General features: G+C 36.9%; 2 protein-coding genes across 2 annotated transcripts; one reads left to right on the top strand and one right to left on the bottom strand.

The window, feature by feature from the left end:
• Positions 1-436: 436 nt before the first annotated feature.
• Positions 437-4,705, top strand: LOC104120702 (probable plastid-lipid-associated protein 8, chloroplastic). The gene is made up of 4 exons (XM_009632518.4): positions 437-800; positions 1,737-1,860; positions 2,924-3,103; positions 4,290-4,705. Exons 1-4 carry the CDS (start codon positions 564-566, stop codon positions 4,481-4,483), a joined length of 735 nt encoding a protein of 244 aa, XP_009630813.1. The 5' UTR covers positions 437-563; the 3' UTR covers positions 4,484-4,705.
• Positions 4,706-19,869: 15,164 nt separating this feature from the next.
• On the bottom strand, positions 19,870-20,765 carry LOC138902331 (uncharacterized). Its single transcript, XM_070190182.1, has 2 exons — positions 20,514-20,765; positions 19,870-20,280 (listed from the first exon to the last, which is right to left on the bottom strand). The coding sequence occupies exons 1-2, from the start codon at positions 20,763-20,765 to the stop codon at positions 19,870-19,872; spliced, it is 663 nt and encodes a 220-aa protein (XP_070046283.1).
• Between the last annotated feature and the right edge of the window lie 281 nt (positions 20,766-21,046).

The raw sequence follows: 21,046 nt of genomic DNA, 5'->3' as shown, positions 1-21,046 counted from the left end.
AAACAAATAAAAGAAACCCCCCAAATTTATAAGACAATTAAATTTATTTTTAGACTATTTTTAAAAGTAATTTTTTATATTGTGCAAAAATTACGTGCTCATGCACGTCACAAGTTTAATCCTTGTTGCAAATAAAAGTCTGGTATTAAGAGGGGCATGCCCAATTATTCATCAAGTATCGAACCTTGAGCCATAGGTCCTCGGGACTTTTTCGGTTATCACCAAAAATGTTATTCTATCTTTTATTAATAGAAAGCTATTAATAGGAAGTTTGAATTAGGAAGTTAGAGGGGCGGACCCATTAAACAACTTGCGCCACTTGGTGGATTTCTTGGTTATCAAAAGGAAAATGTTATTCTATCTTCGGAAAAGCGCCATAAATGCCCATGGCAAGTTTTTTTATTTAAAAATAAAAAATCTTCATTCCAGATGGCAACAACTAACTTGCCACAACCATATCCAACTGGTCCCACATCCGATTTCGAAAATCCACGTGTCTGGCTCAGAATAAACACAAACTAAAACAAGTTCTCCATTGAGTCCCTTCGGAATGCCAAAATCAGATGGCCACTTACGTCATCGCCGGCGGCGGCGCCACCACCACTGCTTTCATCAGAAATCCTCGCCGTAGCTCCTCTTCAGATGCTCACTTAAGCTCTCAGCTAGCACTTAACTGTCCTCAAAATCGCTCTAACCGTCGCCGGACGTCGAAACAGTTTTCGCCAATTTATGCTTCCGTTTCCACTTCCCCGGCGCCGGTGACTAAGCCTGATGACCTCGTCGGCTCCATTCTTTCCAAGGTGCATCTATTGGAATTTATTTGCTGTCGCATATTTCGAAGAAAATAGGAAAAATGAAGAAATAATGAAAACAATTCAGCTCTTGCAAAAACTGAAAAACAGGGTCGTTTGTTCTTTATGCTAAATGGAGTAGCTTTTTCTTAACTTTTTTTTTTTTTTTTGCTTTTCTTATGGTGTTTTAAGTGCCTTTCATTTAGGACAATTGCAGCAAATGATAGCCTGTTTCGGGGTAATTCTAATTTTATAAATTTGGATATTAATGAGAAATTGTGATCAATTTATCACATTTGATTGTTTCGAATCGGGTTAGGTACAAAGGCAGAGGTAGGGTACACCTTAGGGGCTCGACCGAAACTAGTGTCTTAAGAAATCCATTGAATATATTACTGTATTAGTTTAGAACCGAGTAATAGAAAGAGTAGAATTCCGAATCCATAAGCTTCAAATACTTGCTCCGCCTCTGGTTAGGTAGCCAAGTGTACTAAGATTCAGCACAACCTTGGCCTATCTTGGCACTTTGCCGTGCACTTTGGTAAAACAACTTATACTCTATAATTCAGAAAGAACCCAAAAGAAAAAAAGAAGCAATATAAAACCTCTATATGTGCATTGCATAGTCTCAACTAATTTAACATCAGTGCTAAGTTTTGAGCCTCAAATAGTTTGGTAAAATTGGCTAGTGTCCTTATAGATTGTAAATTGCTTGCCAAAAATTTTCAGGAGATCATGACAAACACTCTTAAGAGACTAACTGAATTGCTGCTTCATAAAGTGGTGAAACTAACATCTCAAGTTAAGAGGAAAACTCTAGGTCATACTTACCCAACCACAGGGAAATGCCTTATATAGAGGCAGTTTGTCAACTGAATAATTGCATTCTGAGTACTACTGTTTGGAAGTCTTAGTAACATCAACTGAGCATCATCACTTAACCAGGTTATGCAAACAGATCGAGGGGTTTCCCTGACAAGGGATGAGCACAAAAGGGTAGCCGAAGTGGCTCAAGAATTGCAACGTTTTTGTGTGGATGAACCTGTGAAATGCCCTCTAATATTCGGAGGTAAACTTTAGTGTTATTTTTTAGTAGAAACAGAATTCCATTAAACTCTCTATGTGCCCTTGCAGATTGATATTTCCGTGGTCTTTTTCCTATTTCCCCTCTTTGGACATATATTAATTATCAGAAGTAATTTTCTTTGTTAACCTAGCATGTCTGGCCTAGTTATTTTTCCTCATAAGTACAGTATCCCTATTTCTTGTTAAGCATCGAGTGTGCCATTCTTCTGAACAAGTTCCTTCCAATTCCTTCTGTTTGGTTTAGAGCAATTTGTGCATGCAAATTAACATACTCAGCAGATGATCTAGAGTTTTCACTTAATAAGTCTGCAGAATATGATCACTGACGAAATACTGTGTTATAATGCATGATTCTGTATACCATAGAACAAAATGCACCAAAATAGTGAATAACCTCTGCAGTTATATGTTCGCTAACTTGAAAACATCGGCATCTAGCACCAGTTAAGGAAGTTGGATGATCATGTTGCCTATTTACACAGAGCATCAAATGTTTTGTTTGATAAGTAAAATAACTTCTTTTTTAAAATTTGGACACCCCTTGTGTGATTATCATGTTTTGTGATTACAGAGCAGGCCTGAGATGATTATTAGAATGGTGATTCAAGAGGTGTATGCAAGAGGTCTCATGAGAAGTAAGATGCAGAAGGAATTAGAGAGGCTCAATTTCAACCCATGAATTTAGATACTGTGGTCGGGAGGTTCAGTAGATAGTTTTGCTGCTCTATGTTTGGGGCTTTATGTCCAAACTGCAGATTTACTGGGTTTTTTTGTTTTGAGCTGTATATATTCCTGCTTTGGTAATAAAGTCTTTATTTACCAAAAACAAATATGAGTTTGTGTGTGTATATGTGTGTGTGCGCGCTTCTGTGCGTGCTCTTTTTGCACTGAACTATAAGTTGTTCTGCTGACAAAAGATGTTAGTTACTTCTCTGGTTTCCTGAACTGCAATTCTAGCAGTTTTGTGCATAAATGCCGTTGTTATTTTAACCATGTCTTATAGCAAATCAGCTTCTAAACTGCAACTAATAATGAATTCCTTGCAGAATGGGATGTAGTGTACTGCTCAAATCCCACTTCACCTGGGGGTGGCTATCGGAGTGCGTTTGGTCGCCTTTTCTTCAAAACAAACGAAATGATTCAGGCTGTTGAAGCCCCTGACATTGTCAGGAACAGAGTGTCCTTTTCACTTTTTGGTTTCCTTGATGGGGAGGTTTCCTTAAAAGGTACGAAAACATATCCTATCTTTCAAATTTATCTCTTCTTAAAAGTTCTTTTCTCCTTTATAGAGTAGAAATGTCGGTGTGTTTATATGGTAAGTGTGACTTGCTGAATCAAATGCCAAACATAACAACGTGGACGCTCACACTCAGTTGACACATAATTGCTTGTAATTTGCATATTTTCTAAGAAATATACAGACATCTCACTGTTTCTGGCTTCTAAGTTATTTGTCCTTTTTGTTCTCAATCTGTTATATGAAGTCCTAAATAAGAATGTTGTAAATAGACACTTAAGAGTGTGGCCTAGTGGTCAATGAAGTGGGTTGAGAACCATACGGTCTCAGGTTCAAATCCAGCGGAGACAAAAAATACTAGGTAATTACTTTTCATCTGTCCAAGCTTTCATGGACAGAGTTACCTGGTACCTGTTGCTGGTGGGAGATAGCAGATGTCCCGTAGAATTAATTGAGGTAACCCGGACACCACGGTTATCCCCGAAAAAATATGAAAGCTATGGGATCAGTGAAGTACCTTCTCCCCACTAGAACTCAAAATGTTTCTACCAGCAATTTCATCTGTTTACTATTTCCTGCATTACACCACATGGCCCTAATCTAGTCAACCAATCAATCGATCGAACAAGCCTTAATAGCAAACTACTTGAAGGTGACTATATGAATCCTCTATATCCATCCTGGTCCATTTTATTTCAAGACATACATAGTACTTGGTCTTTCTAAGGCAAACTATAGGTTATCTAAATCTCAGACTTGTTCTAGCACTGATTCTTTAAGCAAACCAAAATAAAATTGAAAGAAAATTCAGTGCAAATATGAACCTGAGGTTTATCACAACAACTAAGCCTTAGTACCAACTAGTTGGCATCGCCTAAGTGAATCATTTGCTTCTATAATGTTCTACTTTTAGGTATATATGCAATTTAGTCTCATGAACAAATGGTGCCTATTTTCTGTGGTAGGTAGCAAAGTAGTGAAAATCAATTGCTACAATAACGATTTCTTAGATTTGGTATCAGTATAGCAAAGGTTAGCATATGATATGTACTTTAATTCATGCCCAGGACAGAACTCGATACCTCAGTTCAAGGTCTAGACTAGTTCATGATGCGTGTCCAGTTCTTTTACCATTCTAATCTGGGATTTTTCTAACCATCAGCTGTGTCATGCAGGAAAATTAAACGTCCTAGATGAAAAATGGATACAAGTTGTTTTCGAGCCGCCTGAACTCAAGGTAGGGGCACTAGATTTCCAGTATGGTGGCGAGAGTGAAGTTAAATTAGAGATCACATACATTGACGAGAAGATCAGGTTGGGAAAAGGCTCCAGAGGTTCCTTGTTTGTGTTTCAAAGACGCAAACCTTGAAAAGGGTGTCGTTTAAGCTACTCTTCCTTATATGCTATACACCTGATTCTATGTACAAACAGATCTTTGAAAGTGAAATCCAAATTAAACATTGTTTAGAGAGAACGCATCACGTTATTCTGGATGTGTAATGTAAAATATTGTCACCTTCTTTCAGCCATGTAATCAACAAAAGATGTACTTACCCCAGTAAAATTGCTCATCTCTGATTCAACTTTGCCAGATATTGTTCGTTACTTGTGAGTTCTTAGCTACAGAAGAGTGAGTTTCATGTAGATTTTGTGTTATGCAATTCTGTTTTGATAAAAGCTGGAACAAGAACCATTGAACCAAAGAACTCCACTTTATAATCTAAAAAGTCATTGGTTTACAAACAAGTTAAAAAAAGAAAAGGTCCAACTTTTCCGAATTTCTTAAATTTTGTCATACATTACCTTTTTGGTCCATTTATATCCTTGTCATTAGCAAATCGTCTCGTATTTGCCCCTGCCATTAACGTAACTTTGGCATGAAATGGGCGGACTCCATGTTTTCAAATTCTTCGAGGAAAAATCCAAATTTGCCCCTCAACTTTTGGCTATATTACCCTCATCTTGTAGGTAAGGAATTGAGCAAAAAACAAAGCTATTTTCTTGACAAGATTAATATTAGATCAAAAGTTTATCCGAAGGTAAAATTGCTCAACTTTAAATAGTGTAAGGGCAAATTTGACCATTTTCTCCATAATACATAGATTATAACATAACAAATAATTAGCACTAAATTGCATACATTTAGTGAATCAATTTTCACAAATGTTTACTGGACTCTGATTTCAACTACTCTTTTTTTTTTAAATTTGAACTCAAATATTATCCGAACACTTACTAAAATGTGTTGGTCCGTCAGAAATAGTCTCTTTGTCTTCACAAGGTAGGGGTAAGGTATGTGTACACACTACCCTCCTCAGACCCCACTTGTAAGATTACATTGGGTATGTTGTTGTTTGTCGTTACTTACTAAAATGTGTAAACATGCATTCTCTTATAAATTAGATATATATTTCTCCTTAACAATGCCCTTTGTCATCTTGAAGAACCACGATTTGTATAATAATCTCGCTCTGAGGAATATCATAGTAAAAGAACTAATGCAATTTTCTTCCTTGCCATAAAACAAATCCCAACGAAAAGAGTCATTAATTGTGTTACACTTTCATATCATTGTAGTTTTAAAATCACCCCTCTGTCGTACCAAAACAAAAAAACCGCATGTCGTATAAAGTGGAGGTTGCAGAATTTTCACCAACGAGATTCAAAAAGTAAACACACGAAGAAGCTAAAGGATTCAACATCTATATGTACATGGAAAAAAATTGATCTTATATACACTATATAATTTTTGGGCGAAGGGGGTTCGACTGAACCCCTTCTACCCACCTAGCTCCGCCCCTGGGCGTATATATGCGCAAGTTTTATGTGACAAGAGGGGAAATGGTAAAAAAAGAAAAAAATGGCAGCCTCATTTATTAGCAGTTGTTACTATTTACTATCCTGATTTTATTTTATTGACTAAATTTTTTTAATTTATGTTGGAATGTGATTTTTATTCTTATTAAAAATTTAGTTTATATTAAGTGCTTTTATCCGGTGTAAAATAATAGCATGTAGGTACCCGCATGGGCTATGCGGACGAAGGTTTATACAAAGAGTGTATTAATCAGAGGCAGACCCAAGATTCGAAGGTTGCGGGTGCCACTACTTTATGTATACAGTATAGCTACTACTATCTACAAAGACCGAATAGGAAGGATGGATCGATTTGGTTAGTTTTTGATTAGTTTGAATATATCTTTAATTCAAAAAATAAATAAGTTCAATTTTAGTTCAGTTCTTACGCTTAATTTAAATATATTCCAAAAAAATGGCAAAAGAAAAATAACATTTCATGAAAGAGCGCCTCTGATAAAAAATTTATTTAAAAGAATAGCTTAATTACTACATATTTTTCGTTTCACTAAATTAATTTACCTTTATTGTTCATGGGTTAATATTTTCATCTTAATTGTCATGTTATATGACAATTATTTTCAAAGCAAAATCGTGACGTTCAATTTATAATAATCAACTCTAAACGACTATTGACCAAGCTATTTAATTTTTTCTTTTTCAAAACTTAGTAGAAGATGTTATGCAAATTACACTTCAATATATAAAATTAATATCGTATCATTAAAAAGAGAGAAATTATATGTTAAGTAAAGCCCATTCAAATTACCTATAGGAAAAAATTATTCATGAAATAAGGTATAATGATTGAAACAAATGAGGACTAGTATACAAAAGTTTGAAAAATGAAGAAGAAGAGAGAGAGACTTAGCAAATAAAAGGAAAGAAGGGAGGAAAAGAAAACAAAAGAAAAAAAAGGAAAAAAGAGGTGAGGTCGAGAAAATGAAGGGAAAAAAAAGGAAAAAGAGGTGAGGCCCTAGGTGATGCCGAGAGTCTATCGGAAACAGTCTCTCTATCTCTATAAGATAGGGGTAAGGTCTGCGTACATACTACCCTCCCCAGACCCCATTTATGGGATTAAACTGGGCTCGTTGTTGTTGTTGTTTCCCTAGAGCCCAAGTGAGAATTAAGGAAATCTTTATCGAACAAAACGAAAAAAAAAAAAAAAAAGACAAAGAAGATGTGCTACATCAAGGATTCAAACTCGCATTCGTGACGCCAACAAAAGCATTTAGACTTGACACTAAACCAGTGGCACCTCTGCCTACTTCATGATTTCTAGGTGCCACTCTAACAATATATTTATTTTTTCATAGCTATCTCATATACATACTTAGAATTTTAACGAAGCGAGCGGGTGGTGTAGCACCCCTACCTCATAAGGTAGATCCACCCCTAGTATTAACAGACGTGGGCGGATGCACCATAGAACTATCGGGTTCAACTGAACCCAATACTTTCGATGCAGAACATAAATTTATGTATAAAAAATCACTAAAATAGCAATAAATAGTAAATATGAATACACAACTTTAAATGTTGAACCCATAGAACTAAAATTCTAGATCCGCTTCCGTTAACAGAAGCATTGGAACAAGCCGCACAACTAATGGAATCACATGAACGTTGGTGCCAAAGCATGTGAAATCACATAAGAATTAGTAATACGACTTTTCTGAGAATCAAGATATATCCAAAAACAAGAAATAGTGTCCAACTGCTATACTGCAAATCATCTTGATTTCAAGACTTATCGGTCCATAGCATGCACATGACTATTAGACAGAGAGAGAAATGAAGTTTACAAAGATAAAAATGTGCAACCCGACATGTTAAAAGAAACTTAAAAACAAGGTAGTTCATCCGAAAGTCCTCCCTCTTTATATGGCCGATTTGGTAAGATAATCAGACTTGGGTAATTGTACGCTGCGCAAGCACTTTGAAGTACTTTAGATCTTCTTTTAAAATACATATGACATCAATCGTATCTTCACATATAAATGGAGTAGTTATTAGACAAAATTTAAAAGAGAAAAAAAAGATGTTAGCCTTAAACTAATTAGGCGCCTCGCTGGTCATTTTGACATTTCAAGCATGGTCAAAAAATATTTCTTTGAAAATAGTAGCATGAACCCCTTTGTGCACTGCCTCCTTGCCTAGAAAGAGTGAGAAAAAAAGAAAAAGTTAGTAATTATAAAATAAGACTTATTAGTTAGAGATTCATATATTATATAATATTAGTTAGAGATTCATATATTATATAATACTTACCCAATTACTCTTCTAAAAGTTATTTCAATACTCTACATTCTTTTTTTATTTTCATTATAGGAATTAGATTCATAACGATAAAAATAATTTTTTCTCTAGCCACTTCCTAAATAGGGTTAAGGGTTCAATGAAATCAAAAGAAACTGTTGGATACTGTCGAAGGAAACTTGCCCCTTGAAACATACGGACAGTCCCTGTTGAGTAGATTTAAATCCTCAATGCACTTGTCCACGTGATGTCATTTCATGAACTTTAATGCCATAATATCCTAGGGTCGGTCATCCACGGTCAAACTGCAATTAGATATCACCGATAACAACTTCCCCAAGTACATAGGAGACCTTTTCACCCCGATCCTTGTCTTTAGCCATTATCACTGCTGAATAGTATTATTATGTCAATTAGAAAGTATTGCCAAAACAATGCAAACTAAAAAACTAAACTCAGCTTACTTACACATACAAAAAAAAGAAAAAGAAAAAAACACAGATAGACATTCAACACAAAATAAGTCGAATGGACCTTAGGCATACACTCGTAAGCGTAAACAACAACTTAGAGCAAGCTCTAGATTTAAATCGCAGAGGGAGATAACATGCAAGACCAAATAAGTCAGAGAAGTAATAAGGGCATTAAAAACAAAAGGCACAAAAATACAAGATAACAATGAAAGTTGGAAAATGCTAGAATCGAAATAAGAACATGAGATGGAAACATGCAAGAAGAAACAAGTCGCAGTCGAATAAATAGAAAGCCTAGACGTAAATAGAAAACATAAAAAGAAAAGAAAAAAGAAAAAAACGTGAAGACTAAAAAAAGTAAGAATAAAAAAGAGTGAACCTTAGATTATATGTAGCTCGAAGACTCGAAAAAATAAGAATCACAGATTACTAGATTCAAGAAGAAACAACCTGAACAAGCGAACATGAAGAGAAAACTTACTTACGGTCATGTAAGCATAAGCAGAAAAGTCAGAAAGAAAAACTTTACCTAAAGCTGGCAACGGTTTGTAATGGACAACTGTGGTTCATTAAAATTAAATGTCTAAAGTCAAATTTTAATAAGAGATTTTTCTTTATATTTGATGTTTATACTGTACTATTCTTTCAAGACATAAAGTTTTAAACTTCACAACAAATATTTGTTAGTAATATTTATTTATATTGTTAAGAGTTAATTAAAATTAATAAGATGCTAGCCATGTTTTGTATACATGACCTTGGATCTTATTGTAAAAATATTTATTACCAATAAAAAGATAGAATAGTTTAATTCAAAGTTCTAAAATAATTTTATAAAAAAATAATATTTATTTGTTCATGTGTTATTGCCTAATTATGTTTTTAGTCCATGTGATATCCCACTAAGCAAATTTAACCTTCAATTAAGCCATGTGAGTGGTTTATAACGGGACTCACAGAGCTAAACAGACAGTTAATTGATATGAAAATTAACTTAATGTCATCATGCGAGGAAATAACTTTTTATTAAGAGAAAAGGTCAAATAAAGAATTAAAAAGTGACAATTTTTAGTGGTTTAAAGGAGCATCAATCAAAAATTAATTATTTTTTGAAAATATGAAACAAAAAACAAGACTTGCGAAATGGTATTCAACTTTCCTAACGTGATTATAAAAGGAGATGGTGAATTTTTATTAAATTTATCGTTTTTAACTACCATTCTAAATTCTGAAGACTTGGAAAAGAGATTTACTGCGCTCTTAATATCACCATAGAAGAAGATAATAGAATTTTATCAATTATCCTGGTGTAGACATCAAAATTTTATCGGATCAAATCCATATGAAATTTGGGCAAAATCCTAAATTTAAGATACTACAAGTAGAGTCTATCGAGGTTTTCTTGGAGGCCACTCTATCTTATGATGGGTCCATCCCATGTGTAAGGAAGACATCTTCCTTTTGGCTTTGAAATGTCAAGCCAACTAATTAAGGAATAGTAAGGAAGATTTTATGGCAAATATTTCTTTGGTTGCACATTGAATATTTGACTATTGCCAAACTCATGAGATCATTGATGACATCAATGAAGCAATCCTAAATACTATAAATAGGTGTCTTGCTCTCATTATAAAATACACCAACAAAGAGAGAAAGAAAGAGTGAGACATGAGAGACAAGGTATAAGAAAATAGTTTGTGAGAAAAATAGAGACTGAGCGATATTGCAGTGAGGTGAGAATATCAAAAGAGAGTTATTTCTTTTGAGTGTTGTAGTGGTCTTTGGAGTATTTTACTCGGACCTACAAAGTATAAAATTTCTTGCTATAGTGATATCAGTTGCTCCTCTCAAGGCCGTGGTTTTTTCCTTATTCAAAAGGGTTTTCTACATAAAAATCTTGGTATCGTTATCACTCTTTTATTCTTATTAATTACCGAATTTCGGTGCTACGTTATTATTTCGCTTTTAATACCGTGACTATTATTTATGTGGGGAGTTTATTCCCAATAACTGGTATCAAAGCACAGGTTCTGCTCGTTCACAAGAATACTATTCACTGTCGGTAGTACTATACTCGGTAAAAAATAAAAATGTCCGAAGTAAAGTACGAGGTAGCAAAATTTAACGGAGATAGCGGTTTTCCAACATGGCAAAGAAGGATGAGAGATCTACTCATCCAACAAGGATTACACAAGGTACTAGATGCTGATGCCAGCCAGGTCACTTCAAAAGAGATTGCCCAAATACAAGGAAGGCAAAGGTGAAACTAGTGGCCAGAAGAATGACGACAACACAGCCGTCATGGTGCAAAACAATGATAATGTTGTCCTCTGTATAAACGAGGAAGAGGAATGCATGCACTTATCAGGTCTAGAGTCGGAATGGGTGGTTGATATAACAACATCTTACCATGCCACACCGGTAAGAGATCTTTTTTGCATATATGTAGCAGGTGATTTCGGCCTTATGAGAATGGGTAACACAAGTTACTCAAAGATTGTGGGGATCAGTAATATTTGTATCAAGATAAATGTCGGATGCACATTGGTTCTAAAGGACGTGCGACATATACCCGATTTGCGGATGAACTTGATCTCGGGAATTGCTTTAGACCGAGATGGCTACGAGAACTATTTTACAAATCAAAAGTGGAGACTTATCAAGGGATCATTGGTGATTGCAAAGGGAGTTTCTCAAGGCACGTTGTACAGGACAAATGTAGAAATATACCAAGGTAAATTGAATGCGGCACAAGATGAGATTTCTGCAGATTTGTGGCACAAAAGGATGGGTCATATGAGCGAGAAGGGATTGCAGATTCTTGCTAGGAAATCACTCATTTCTTATGCCAAAGGTACAACGATAAAACCTTGTAACTACTGTTTATTTGGTAAGCATCATAGAGTCTCATTTCAGACATCGTCTGAAAGAAAATTGAATATACTTAATTTGGTATATTATGATATTTGTGGTCCAATGGAAATTGAATCGATGGGTGGTAACAAATATTTTGTTACTTTTATTGATAATGCTTCACGAAAATTATGGGTTTATATTTTGAAAACCAAAGATCAGGTGTTTCAAGTTTTCTAGAAGTTTCATGCTATGGTGAAAACGGAGACATGTCAAAAGCTAAAGCGTCTCCGAAGTGACAATGGAGGTGAGTACACTTCAAGGGAATTTGAAGAGTATTATTCGAGTCATAGGATCAGACATGAAAAGACAGTTCCTGAAACCCCACAACACAATGGCATAGCCGAAAGGATGAACCGCACCATTGTGGAAAATGTGAGAAGCATGCTCAGAATGGCTAAACTGCCTAAGTCATTCTGGGGTGAAGCAGTTCAGACAACTTGTTACTTAATCAATAGGAGTCCATCAGTTTCGTTGGCCTTTGACATCCCAGAGAGAGTTTGGACCAACAAAGAGGTGTCCTACTTGCATCTAAAGGTGTTCGGTTGCAGGGCTTTTCCACATGTACCAAAGGAGCAGAGAACAAATCTGGATGATAAATCTGTTCCATGTATATTCATCGGATACGGAGATGAAGAGTTCGGATACAGATTGTGGGATCCTATAAAGAAGAAGGTCATCAGAAGCAGAGATGTAGTCTTCCGAGAAAGTGAAGTTGGAACTGCTGATGATATGCCAGAAAAGGCCAAGAATGGTATAATTCCTAACCTTATTACTATTCCTTCTATAACAATCCCACAAGTGTAGAAAGTAGGACCGACGAAGTTGCCGAGCAGGGGGAGCAACCTGGTGAGGTTATTGAACATGGGGAGCAACTTGATGATGATGTCGAACAAGTGGAGTACCCCACTCAGAAAGAAGAACAACCTCAACCTCTGAGAAGATCAGACAGGCCAAGGGTAGAGTCATGCAAGTACCCTTCCACAAAGTATGTCCTCATCAGTGATGAAGGGGAGCCAGAAAGTCTTAAGGAGGTGTTGTCTCATCCAGAAAAGAATCAGTGGATGAAATCCATACAAGAGGAGATGAAATCTTTGCAGAAGAATGGCACGTACAAGCTGGTTGAACTTCCAAAGGGTAAAAGACCACCAAAATGTAAGTGGGTCTTTAAACTCAAGAAAGATGGAAATGGCAAGCTGGTCAGATACAAAGCTTGATTAGTGGTTAAAGGCCTCGAACAGAAAAAAGGTATTGATTTTGACGAAATTTTCTCACCTGTTGTCAAAATGACTTCTATTCGAACAATCTTGAGCTTTGCAGCTAGCCTAGATCTTGAAGTGGAGCAGTTGGATGTGAAAACTGTATTTCTTCATGGAGATTTGGAAGAGGAGATTTATATGGAGCAACCAGAAGGATTTGAAGTAGCTGAAAGGAAACACATGGTGTGCAAACTGAATAAGAGTCTTTATGGGTTGAAGTAGGCACCAAGGTAGTGGTACAAGAAGTTTGACTCATTCATGAAAAGTCAAACTTACACAAAGACATATTCTGATCCATGTGTATACTTTAAAAGATTTTCTGAAAATAATTTTATTATATTGTTGTTGTATATGGATGACATGTTATTTGTAGGAAAAGACAAGGGGTTGATCGTAAAGTTGAAGGGAGATCTGTCCAAGTCATTTGATATGAAGGATTTGGGGCCAGCACAACAAATTTTAGGCATTAAGATAGTTCGAGAGCGAACAAGCAGAAAGTTGTGGTTGTCTCAGGAGAAGTATATTGAACGTATACTGTAACGCTTCAATATGAAGAATGCTAAGCCAGTTAGCACACCTCTTGATAGTCATCTAAAGTTGAGCAAGAAGATGTGTTCTACAACAGTAGAGGAGAAAGGGAACATGGCTAGAGTTCATTATTCTTCTACAGTCGGAAGCTTGATGAATGCAATGGTATACACTAGACCTGATATTGCTCACGCAGTTGGTGTTGTCAGCAGGTTTCTTGAAAATCTTGAAAAAGAATACTAGGAAGCAGTCAAGTGGATACTCAGGTACCCGAGAGGTACCACGGGAGATTGTTTGAGATTTGGAAGATCTGATCCAATCTTGAAGGGCTATACAAATGCTGATATGGCAGGTGACATTGATAACAGAAAATTCACTACTGGATATTTGTTCACATTTTCAGGGGGAGCTATATCATGGCAGTCGAAGTTACAGAAGTGTGTCGCACTCTCTACAACTGAAGCGGAATATATTGTCGCTACTGAAGTTGGCAAGGAGATGATATGGTTGAAACGATTCCTTTAAGAGCTTGGATTGCATCAGAAGGAGTATGTCGTCTATTATGACAGTCAAAGTACAATAGACCTTAGCAAGAACTCCATGTACCATGCAAGGACCAAACACATCGACGTGAGATATCACTGGATTAGAGAAATGGTAGAGAATGAATCTCCAAAAGTCTTGAAGATCCATACAAGTGAGAATCCTTCGGATATGCTGACCAAGGTGGTACCAAGAGACAAGTTCGAGCTATGCAAAGAACTTGTCGGCATGAACTCTATATGAAAAACTGGAGTTACCTCCTTCAGGTACATGGGACTAGAGGGGGAGATTTGATGGGTCCATCCCATATGTAAGGAAGACATCTTCCTTTTGGCTTTGAAATATCAAGCCAACTAAAGGAATAGTAAGGAAGATTTTATAGCAAATATTTCTTTGGTTTCATATTGAATATTTGACTCTTGCCAAACTCATGAGATCATTGATGACATCAATGAAGCAATCCTAAACACTATAAATAGGTGTCTTGCTTTCATTGTAAAATACACCAACAAAGAGAGAAAGAAAGAGTGAAGCATCACAGACAAGGTATAAAAAATAGTTTGTGAGAAAAATAGAGACTGAGCGATATTGTAGTGAGATGGGAATATCAAAAGAGGATTATTTCTTTTGAGTGTTGTAGTGGTCTTTGGAGTATTTTACTCGAACCTACAAAGTATAAAATTCGTTGCTATAGTGATATCAGTTGCTCCTCTCAAGGCCGTGATATTTCCCTTATTCAAAAGGGCTTTCCACGTAAAAATTTTGGTATCATTATCACTCTTTTATTCTTGTTAATTACTGAATCTCGGTGCTACGTTATTATTCCTCTTTTAGTACCGTGACTATTATTTCTGTGGGGAGTTTATTCCCAATATTTTAAACCCTAACTTGGAGGGTACTCTACCTGAAACCCTAGCTTGGAGGGTACTCTACCTAAAACCCTAGCTACACCTATAAAAAAGGACCACATATTCCCTGTGAAAGCATCTCGAAATTTCATAAAAAATCATGAAATATTCATAAAGAGATCAAAGACATTAAATATTATCTTTTTTAAAGCCGCTGAAGTGATCAACAGATGTTCTTCCTTTTTATGGAGATCAAATACATCCTAAGGAAGTTCACATCATCCCACATTCGAGAAATACATTAGTTAAGCCCTTGAATCACGGAGAACGATCTAGAGAGAAGAATCAAGGGAGCAAACAGAATTGTACCCGCATCATTTTATCAATAAAATTATGTTTCTTCATATTTATATTGTGGTTGTAATTTATTTTATATCACGAAAAATTTTATAACAAGAAGCAAGAGAGAGCTCGTGGATCAAACGCTACAAATTTCTCCACAAGTTTCAAGCTTCAAGCAATCAAGTACAAGTTCAAAAAATTAAGTTAAAGCTCAAGAACGAAGAACAAATCAAGATTCAATGAGTACGAGTTCAAATCAGTCAAGATCGAAAAATATTGCAACAATCGTAGTATTTGATTTCAAGTAATATGAGTGTACAATCTTTATGAATCCTCTGATTCTTCTTTTCAATAGTAAATAAATTCAAGGGCCTTTGAGCTTGATCTTGAATCTATGTTTGTTGTCACGAATGATGATCCTGAATTCAACTAGCACAAACTTTGATTTGAACTCGTACTCCTTGAATCTTGATTTGTTCTTTGTTCTTGAGCTTAAACTTGATTTCTTCAACTTGAACTTGATTGCTTGAAGCTTGAAACTTGTGGAGAAATTTGTGGCGTTTGATCTACGAGCTCTCTCTTGCTTCTTGTTATATCTTTTGGTCTCTTTTTTGGATTATGAAGACCCCTATTTATAGTTATGGTAGGGAAGAGTTATGATAAGAACAAACTCTTTCTGACCAATCAAATTGAAGTGTGACATGGCCGCATTTGATTGGCCAGAACATGTCACTTGCACATGTGGCGCGATTTCATTGGCCTTTTAATGTAACTTGGCATGCCTTGTCATTTTGATACGTGGCATGATCCTATTGGATCTTTTGCTTGACTTGGCGTGCCACGTCATATGATACATGGCACCGAACTAGGCCTCTAAGAAGATGGCATCTTGGGCTTAATGATGTGGGCTCATTACTTTAGCCCAATTAAATGGGCTAGCCCAATGGATTAAGACTTATTTATTTAATTCATATATATTGGACTTATATAATTAATTCAATTATATTAGCCCATAATATTTATTTGGACTAATATATCTTGAATTTAAAATATAATCCAAATTATTTTATAGATTTAATTTTAATAAAATTTATATACGTACAAATGTCCCCTATTTCAAGATTCGTCGGGGTATATATTTTGTTCATCAAAAACAAGGCTAGAAGTATCAACTCATTTAAGGAGGATGGTTGAAACACGCAGACCCGAAGTCTAGGCACTTGAATTTTAACTTTTCCAATCCACTAAAATTATACTTATTTACCAATTGCCATGATTAGCATTGAATTTGTATGTTTGCCTTCATTCTCACGTGGCGTGTTAATAAGTCATAAAGTTACCAGCCACTTTTGCTTCTTTATAAGGCATCTATTCTAGTTCAAATTCCACGTGGTCAAGTTTAATGTCCAACACCCATTTTTATTCAGATTAGACTTTCAAGGGTAATTACACTACAACCCGCTGCTAGCAGCATACAACTCGAAAACGAAATATGTGCCGCCTCAAAACTGATCCCACATCGAGGTAAGCATTCTGGGTAGCCGCAACTTCGCAACTATATATAGCACCATATATTTTCAGCTTCAACATTAAGAAGCGGCCTTTGCGTGAACTTTTTGGCTTGACTTGCGAGCACCCGTGAAGTAAGTTTTTTTTTTTTTTTTTTTAGGTCGAACGAGAAGAATTTGTTCTTGTTTAACAAGATGGTCCATGCATGAAGAAGACAATTTTGGGGTGTGAAGGGATGAGTACTAATCCTTGCTCAAATATTAGAGAGATTATTCTCAATGTGGCTAGACTATCGTAGAGATTACTCTCAAAATGACCCGACTATCGGAGAGATTACTCTCATTGTGGCTCGACTATCGGAGAGATTACTCTCAATGTGGCCCGACTATCGGAGAGGTTACTCTCAACGTGCCTCGACTATCGGAGAGATTACTCTCAACGTGCCTCGACTATCGGAGAGATTACTCTCAAAATGACCCGACTATCGGAGAGATTACTCTCAATGTGGCTCGACTATCGGAGAGATTACTCTCAAAATGACCCGACTATCGGAGAAATTACTCTCAATGTGGATCGACTACCGGAGAGATTACTCTCAATGTGGCCCGACTACAGGAGAGATTACTCTCAATGTGGCTCGACTATCGGAGAGATTACTCTCAATGTGACTCGACTATCGGAGAGATTACTCTCAAAATGATCCGACTATCGGAGAAATTACTCTCAATGTGGATCGACTACCGGAGAGATTACTCTCAATGTGGCCCGACTACCGGAGAGATTACTCTCAATGTGGCCCGACTATCGAAGAGATTACTCTCAATGTGCCCCTACTATCGGAGAGATTACTCTCAAGATACTTACATATCCACCTTAAGATTGAAAAATATAGTTTCCTTTTAAGGACAAACCCACGAAAAGGCTAACTTAAGGTGCAAAATGACTTATATGTCCACCTTAATATTGAAAAATATAGTTTTCTTTTAAGAAAAAACCCACGAAGAGGCCAACTTAAGGTGCAAAGGGACTTATATGTCCACCTTAAAATTGGAAAGTTATAATTTCCTTTTAAGGACAAACCCACGAAGAGGCCAACTTAAGGTGCAAAGGGACTTATATGTCCACCTTAAGATTGGAAAGTTATAGTTTTCTTTTAAGGACAAACCCACGAAGAGGTCAACTTAAGGTGCAAATGGACTTATATGTCCACCTTAAGATTGGAAAGTTATAGTTTCCTTTCGAAGACTTTGTGAACTTGACGACATTGACTTGAATATTTGGAAACTTTGAAGATTTGATGGACTTTGCAGACTTCAACTTGAAGAGTGGCGAACGTGAAGACTTCAACTTGAAGATCGACGGACTTGAAGATTTCAACTTGGAGACTTCAACTTGAAGACTGACGGACTTGAAGACTTCAACTTGGAGACTTGGAGGGTTTAAACATTTCAACTTGAAGAACAGCAAACTTGAAGACCGGAGGACTTAAAGATTTGGTGAACATGAAGACATAGTAAATTCCTGAACTTCAGTGCAAATACTTGGTAGCCTCCTAAAAGACTAATCTCCCTATTGAAGACGCTGGTTTATCATGAAGGCTTGCCCCCTCTAAGTCATATAAGATCCAAAGTTCAAAAGAAGAATGAAATTTCAGCCTGATTTTCAAGTGTTGTTTGAATGAATTACTTCCATCATACTTCATTTGGACAACGACTAGGGCAATATGTATATTTTTAACTTATGCGATCAAGTCATACCATAGTTCAGAATTGGTGGATATTTTTCTATTTTTTTATTTTTTTTATGTCCTAACTTTTGCCTAGGCCGCCCCTTTGGAGGTTTTAAACCTAGCAGACTTTTTATTTTTTGGGGGCGGGCCATAAACAGTTTAGACTCATGGAGGACAGTAGTGTAGGAACATGAAGTTTAAGCTCATGCGTCAAGGAGCGTTGCAACTACAAGGATAATACTTCTTCAAAAACTTGCCATTGATAGGGTCGATTCTCATGCCATCTGCATCAACCAGCTTGTAAGCCCCACTTGAGTAAGCTTCTTGTATGGCATATGGCCCATCCCATTTTGAAGTGAACTTCTCTACAGGTTTATGGGAAGTAATAATGGGTCTTCTTATTGAAGGCGCGAGACAATCGAGCTTGATAACATTCAAGACTCTGTTGAGCTTCCAACCTCTTCTCATCAAGAGCCTCCAATTCTGCTAATCAAAGTCGAGTATTTTCTTCATTAGTGATCTCTTCTTGAATAGCCAGTCATAATGAAGGTATTTGACGCTCGAGTGGCAAGAGAACGTCGACTCCATAAACGAGCGAATAAGGAGTCGCTTGTGTTGGCGTGCGGTGAGTCATCCTATATGCCTATAGGGCTCCTTCCATACGGTCATTCCAATCTCGTTTGGATTTGGAAACGACTTTCTTTAACAAGTTGCAGAGAGTTCTGTTGAATGCCTCAGCTAGACCATTGGCGACAATATTGTACATCGAAGAGTTACGTTGCTTGAAGCCAAAGAGATCACAAATTTTGTTCATCAACCTATTATAAAATGGCTTTCCATTATCTGTTATTATGTACCGAGGAATGCCAAAGCGATAGATTATATTTACTCGGATGAAACTTGCAATATTTTCCTTCTTTACCTCCTTAAGAGCAACAACTTCAGCCCATTTTGAGAAGTAGTCAGTTGCAGCCAAGATGTATAGGTGCCCACCAGAGGACTTTGGCAGTGGTCCAACAACATCCAATCCCCAAGTGTCAAACGGCCAGGATGCCACAGTCGGGTGCAACACTTCAGAGGTTGATGAATAAAATTCACATAGAATTGACAAGCCTTGCATCTTCGAGCGTAGTCCAAGCAATCTTTTACCATCATTGGCTAATAATATCCCATCCTTTTTATATTGAAGTGGAGCTTTGGTCTAGACTGGTGTGACCCACATACCCCAGAATATGTCTCTTGCAAAGCTTGGAGTGTGTCTTCTTCCCCTAAGCATCGCAAGAGTACTCCCTCAAAAGACCTTATGTATAGAGTATCTTTATAGTAAAGGAAGTAAGGTGCTCTTTTCCTCAGATTTCTGGAAGTATCCCATAACACAAGTAGTCGATAATGGGTTATCGCCATTATTCTTTCTCAACTTCATAAACAACGAAAAGATGCTTGAGTTCATTTTATTCACCTTCAACCTCATTTGGTGGCGCTACTACCCATTTTTGTCAGACAGTAACTTGCGCTTGATCAGGCAGGGTTAACGACGAAGCTAGGGTAGCTAAAACATCAGGCTTCTTATTTTCTTTCCTTGGCACATGCTGAAAAATCACATCACCGAGCCACCCTATTAATTTTTTAGTGTAATCATGATATGGGCGTAGTTCAGGCTTCTTGACCTCGTAACTACCTAGAAGCTGATTGACCACTAACTGAGAGTCACCAAAGACTTGCAATTTCAACCGCTTCATTTCGACATCCATTTCAAGCCCAAGTATTAATGCTTGATACTCAACAACGTTGTTAGAGCAGAGTTGCATCAACGTAAAAGAATAGGGCAAAACTTCACCTTGAGAGGTGACAAATACTACACCAGCACCAGCTCCTCCGCGATGTGCAGCACCATCAAAGTATATCTTCTATGGAGGCTGAACTTCAATAACCATTGCGTTCTCATCAGGTAGTTCGTTATTAGCTCCCAATCATCAGGAATAGGGTGATCTGCCAAGAAGTCTGCTAACGCTTGTCCTTTTATAGCCTTTTAAGGGATGTACACAATTTCAAATTGTTGAAACTAGAGGTACCACCTTGCTAGTCGATCACTAAGGACAGGTTTTGACATCACGAACTTGATGGGATTTGCTTTAGAAACCAAACGAACGACATGAGCTTGAAAGTAGTGCTTCAACTTTTGGATTGAGAAGACTAGCGCCAAACATAAATTTTCAATTGGCGAATAATTCAGCTCATTTGGTGTCATCATCCTGCTCAAGTAATAAAGGGATTTTTCCTTCCCTTCACTATTTTCTTGGACCAACAGCGCTCCAACAGACCTTTCTTGTGCTGAAATGTATAGTATCAACGGCTTTTCAAGTATAGGGGCTGCCAAAACTGGAGGCTTCATCAAGTAGGATTTAATGCTCCCAAAGGCATTGCTACATGCTTGGTCCCATTTGAAAGGGACACCTTTCTTCATAAGGCGACTGAATGGTTGGCACCTCCCAGCTAGGTTTGAGATGAATCTCCTAAGGTACTCTAACTTTCCTTGCAGACTTTTCAATTCGTGAATATCCCGAGGCTCAGGCACTTTCAAAATGACATCCACTTTGGCTTGATCAATTTCGATCCTCTATGTCGGATAATGAAACCAAGGAACTTTCCAGAAGTAACTCCAAAGGCACATTT

The sequence above is a fragment of the Nicotiana tomentosiformis genome, chromosome 12 (assembly GCF_000390325.3).
Source record: "Nicotiana tomentosiformis chromosome 12, ASM39032v3, whole genome shotgun sequence".
Classification (NCBI taxonomy): Eukaryota; Viridiplantae; Streptophyta; class Magnoliopsida; order Solanales; family Solanaceae; genus Nicotiana; species Nicotiana tomentosiformis.
The sequence above is the reverse complement of the archived record's forward strand: the minus strand, read 5'-3'. Positions and strand labels throughout refer to the sequence as shown.

Coding starts and splice junctions, on each gene's coding strand:
- LOC138902331 (XM_070190182.1), bottom strand. CDS start 20,765: ATGAAGCCTCCAGTTTTGGCAGCCCCTATACTTGAAAAGCCGTTGATA. Junction 20,281..20,513: donor AAGCTCATGTCGTTCGTTTG/GTTTCTAAAGCA, acceptor CAGCCTCCATAG/AAGATATACTTTGATGGTGC.
- LOC104120702 (XM_009632518.4), top strand. CDS start 564: ATGGCCACTTACGTCATCGCCGGCGGCGGCGCCACCACCACTGCTTTC. Junction 801..1,736: donor TCGGCTCCATTCTTTCCAAG/GTGCATCTATTG, acceptor TCACTTAACCAG/GTTATGCAAACAGATCGAGG. Junction 1,861..2,923: donor ATGCCCTCTAATATTCGGAG/GTAAACTTTAGT, acceptor AATTCCTTGCAG/AATGGGATGTAGTGTACTGC.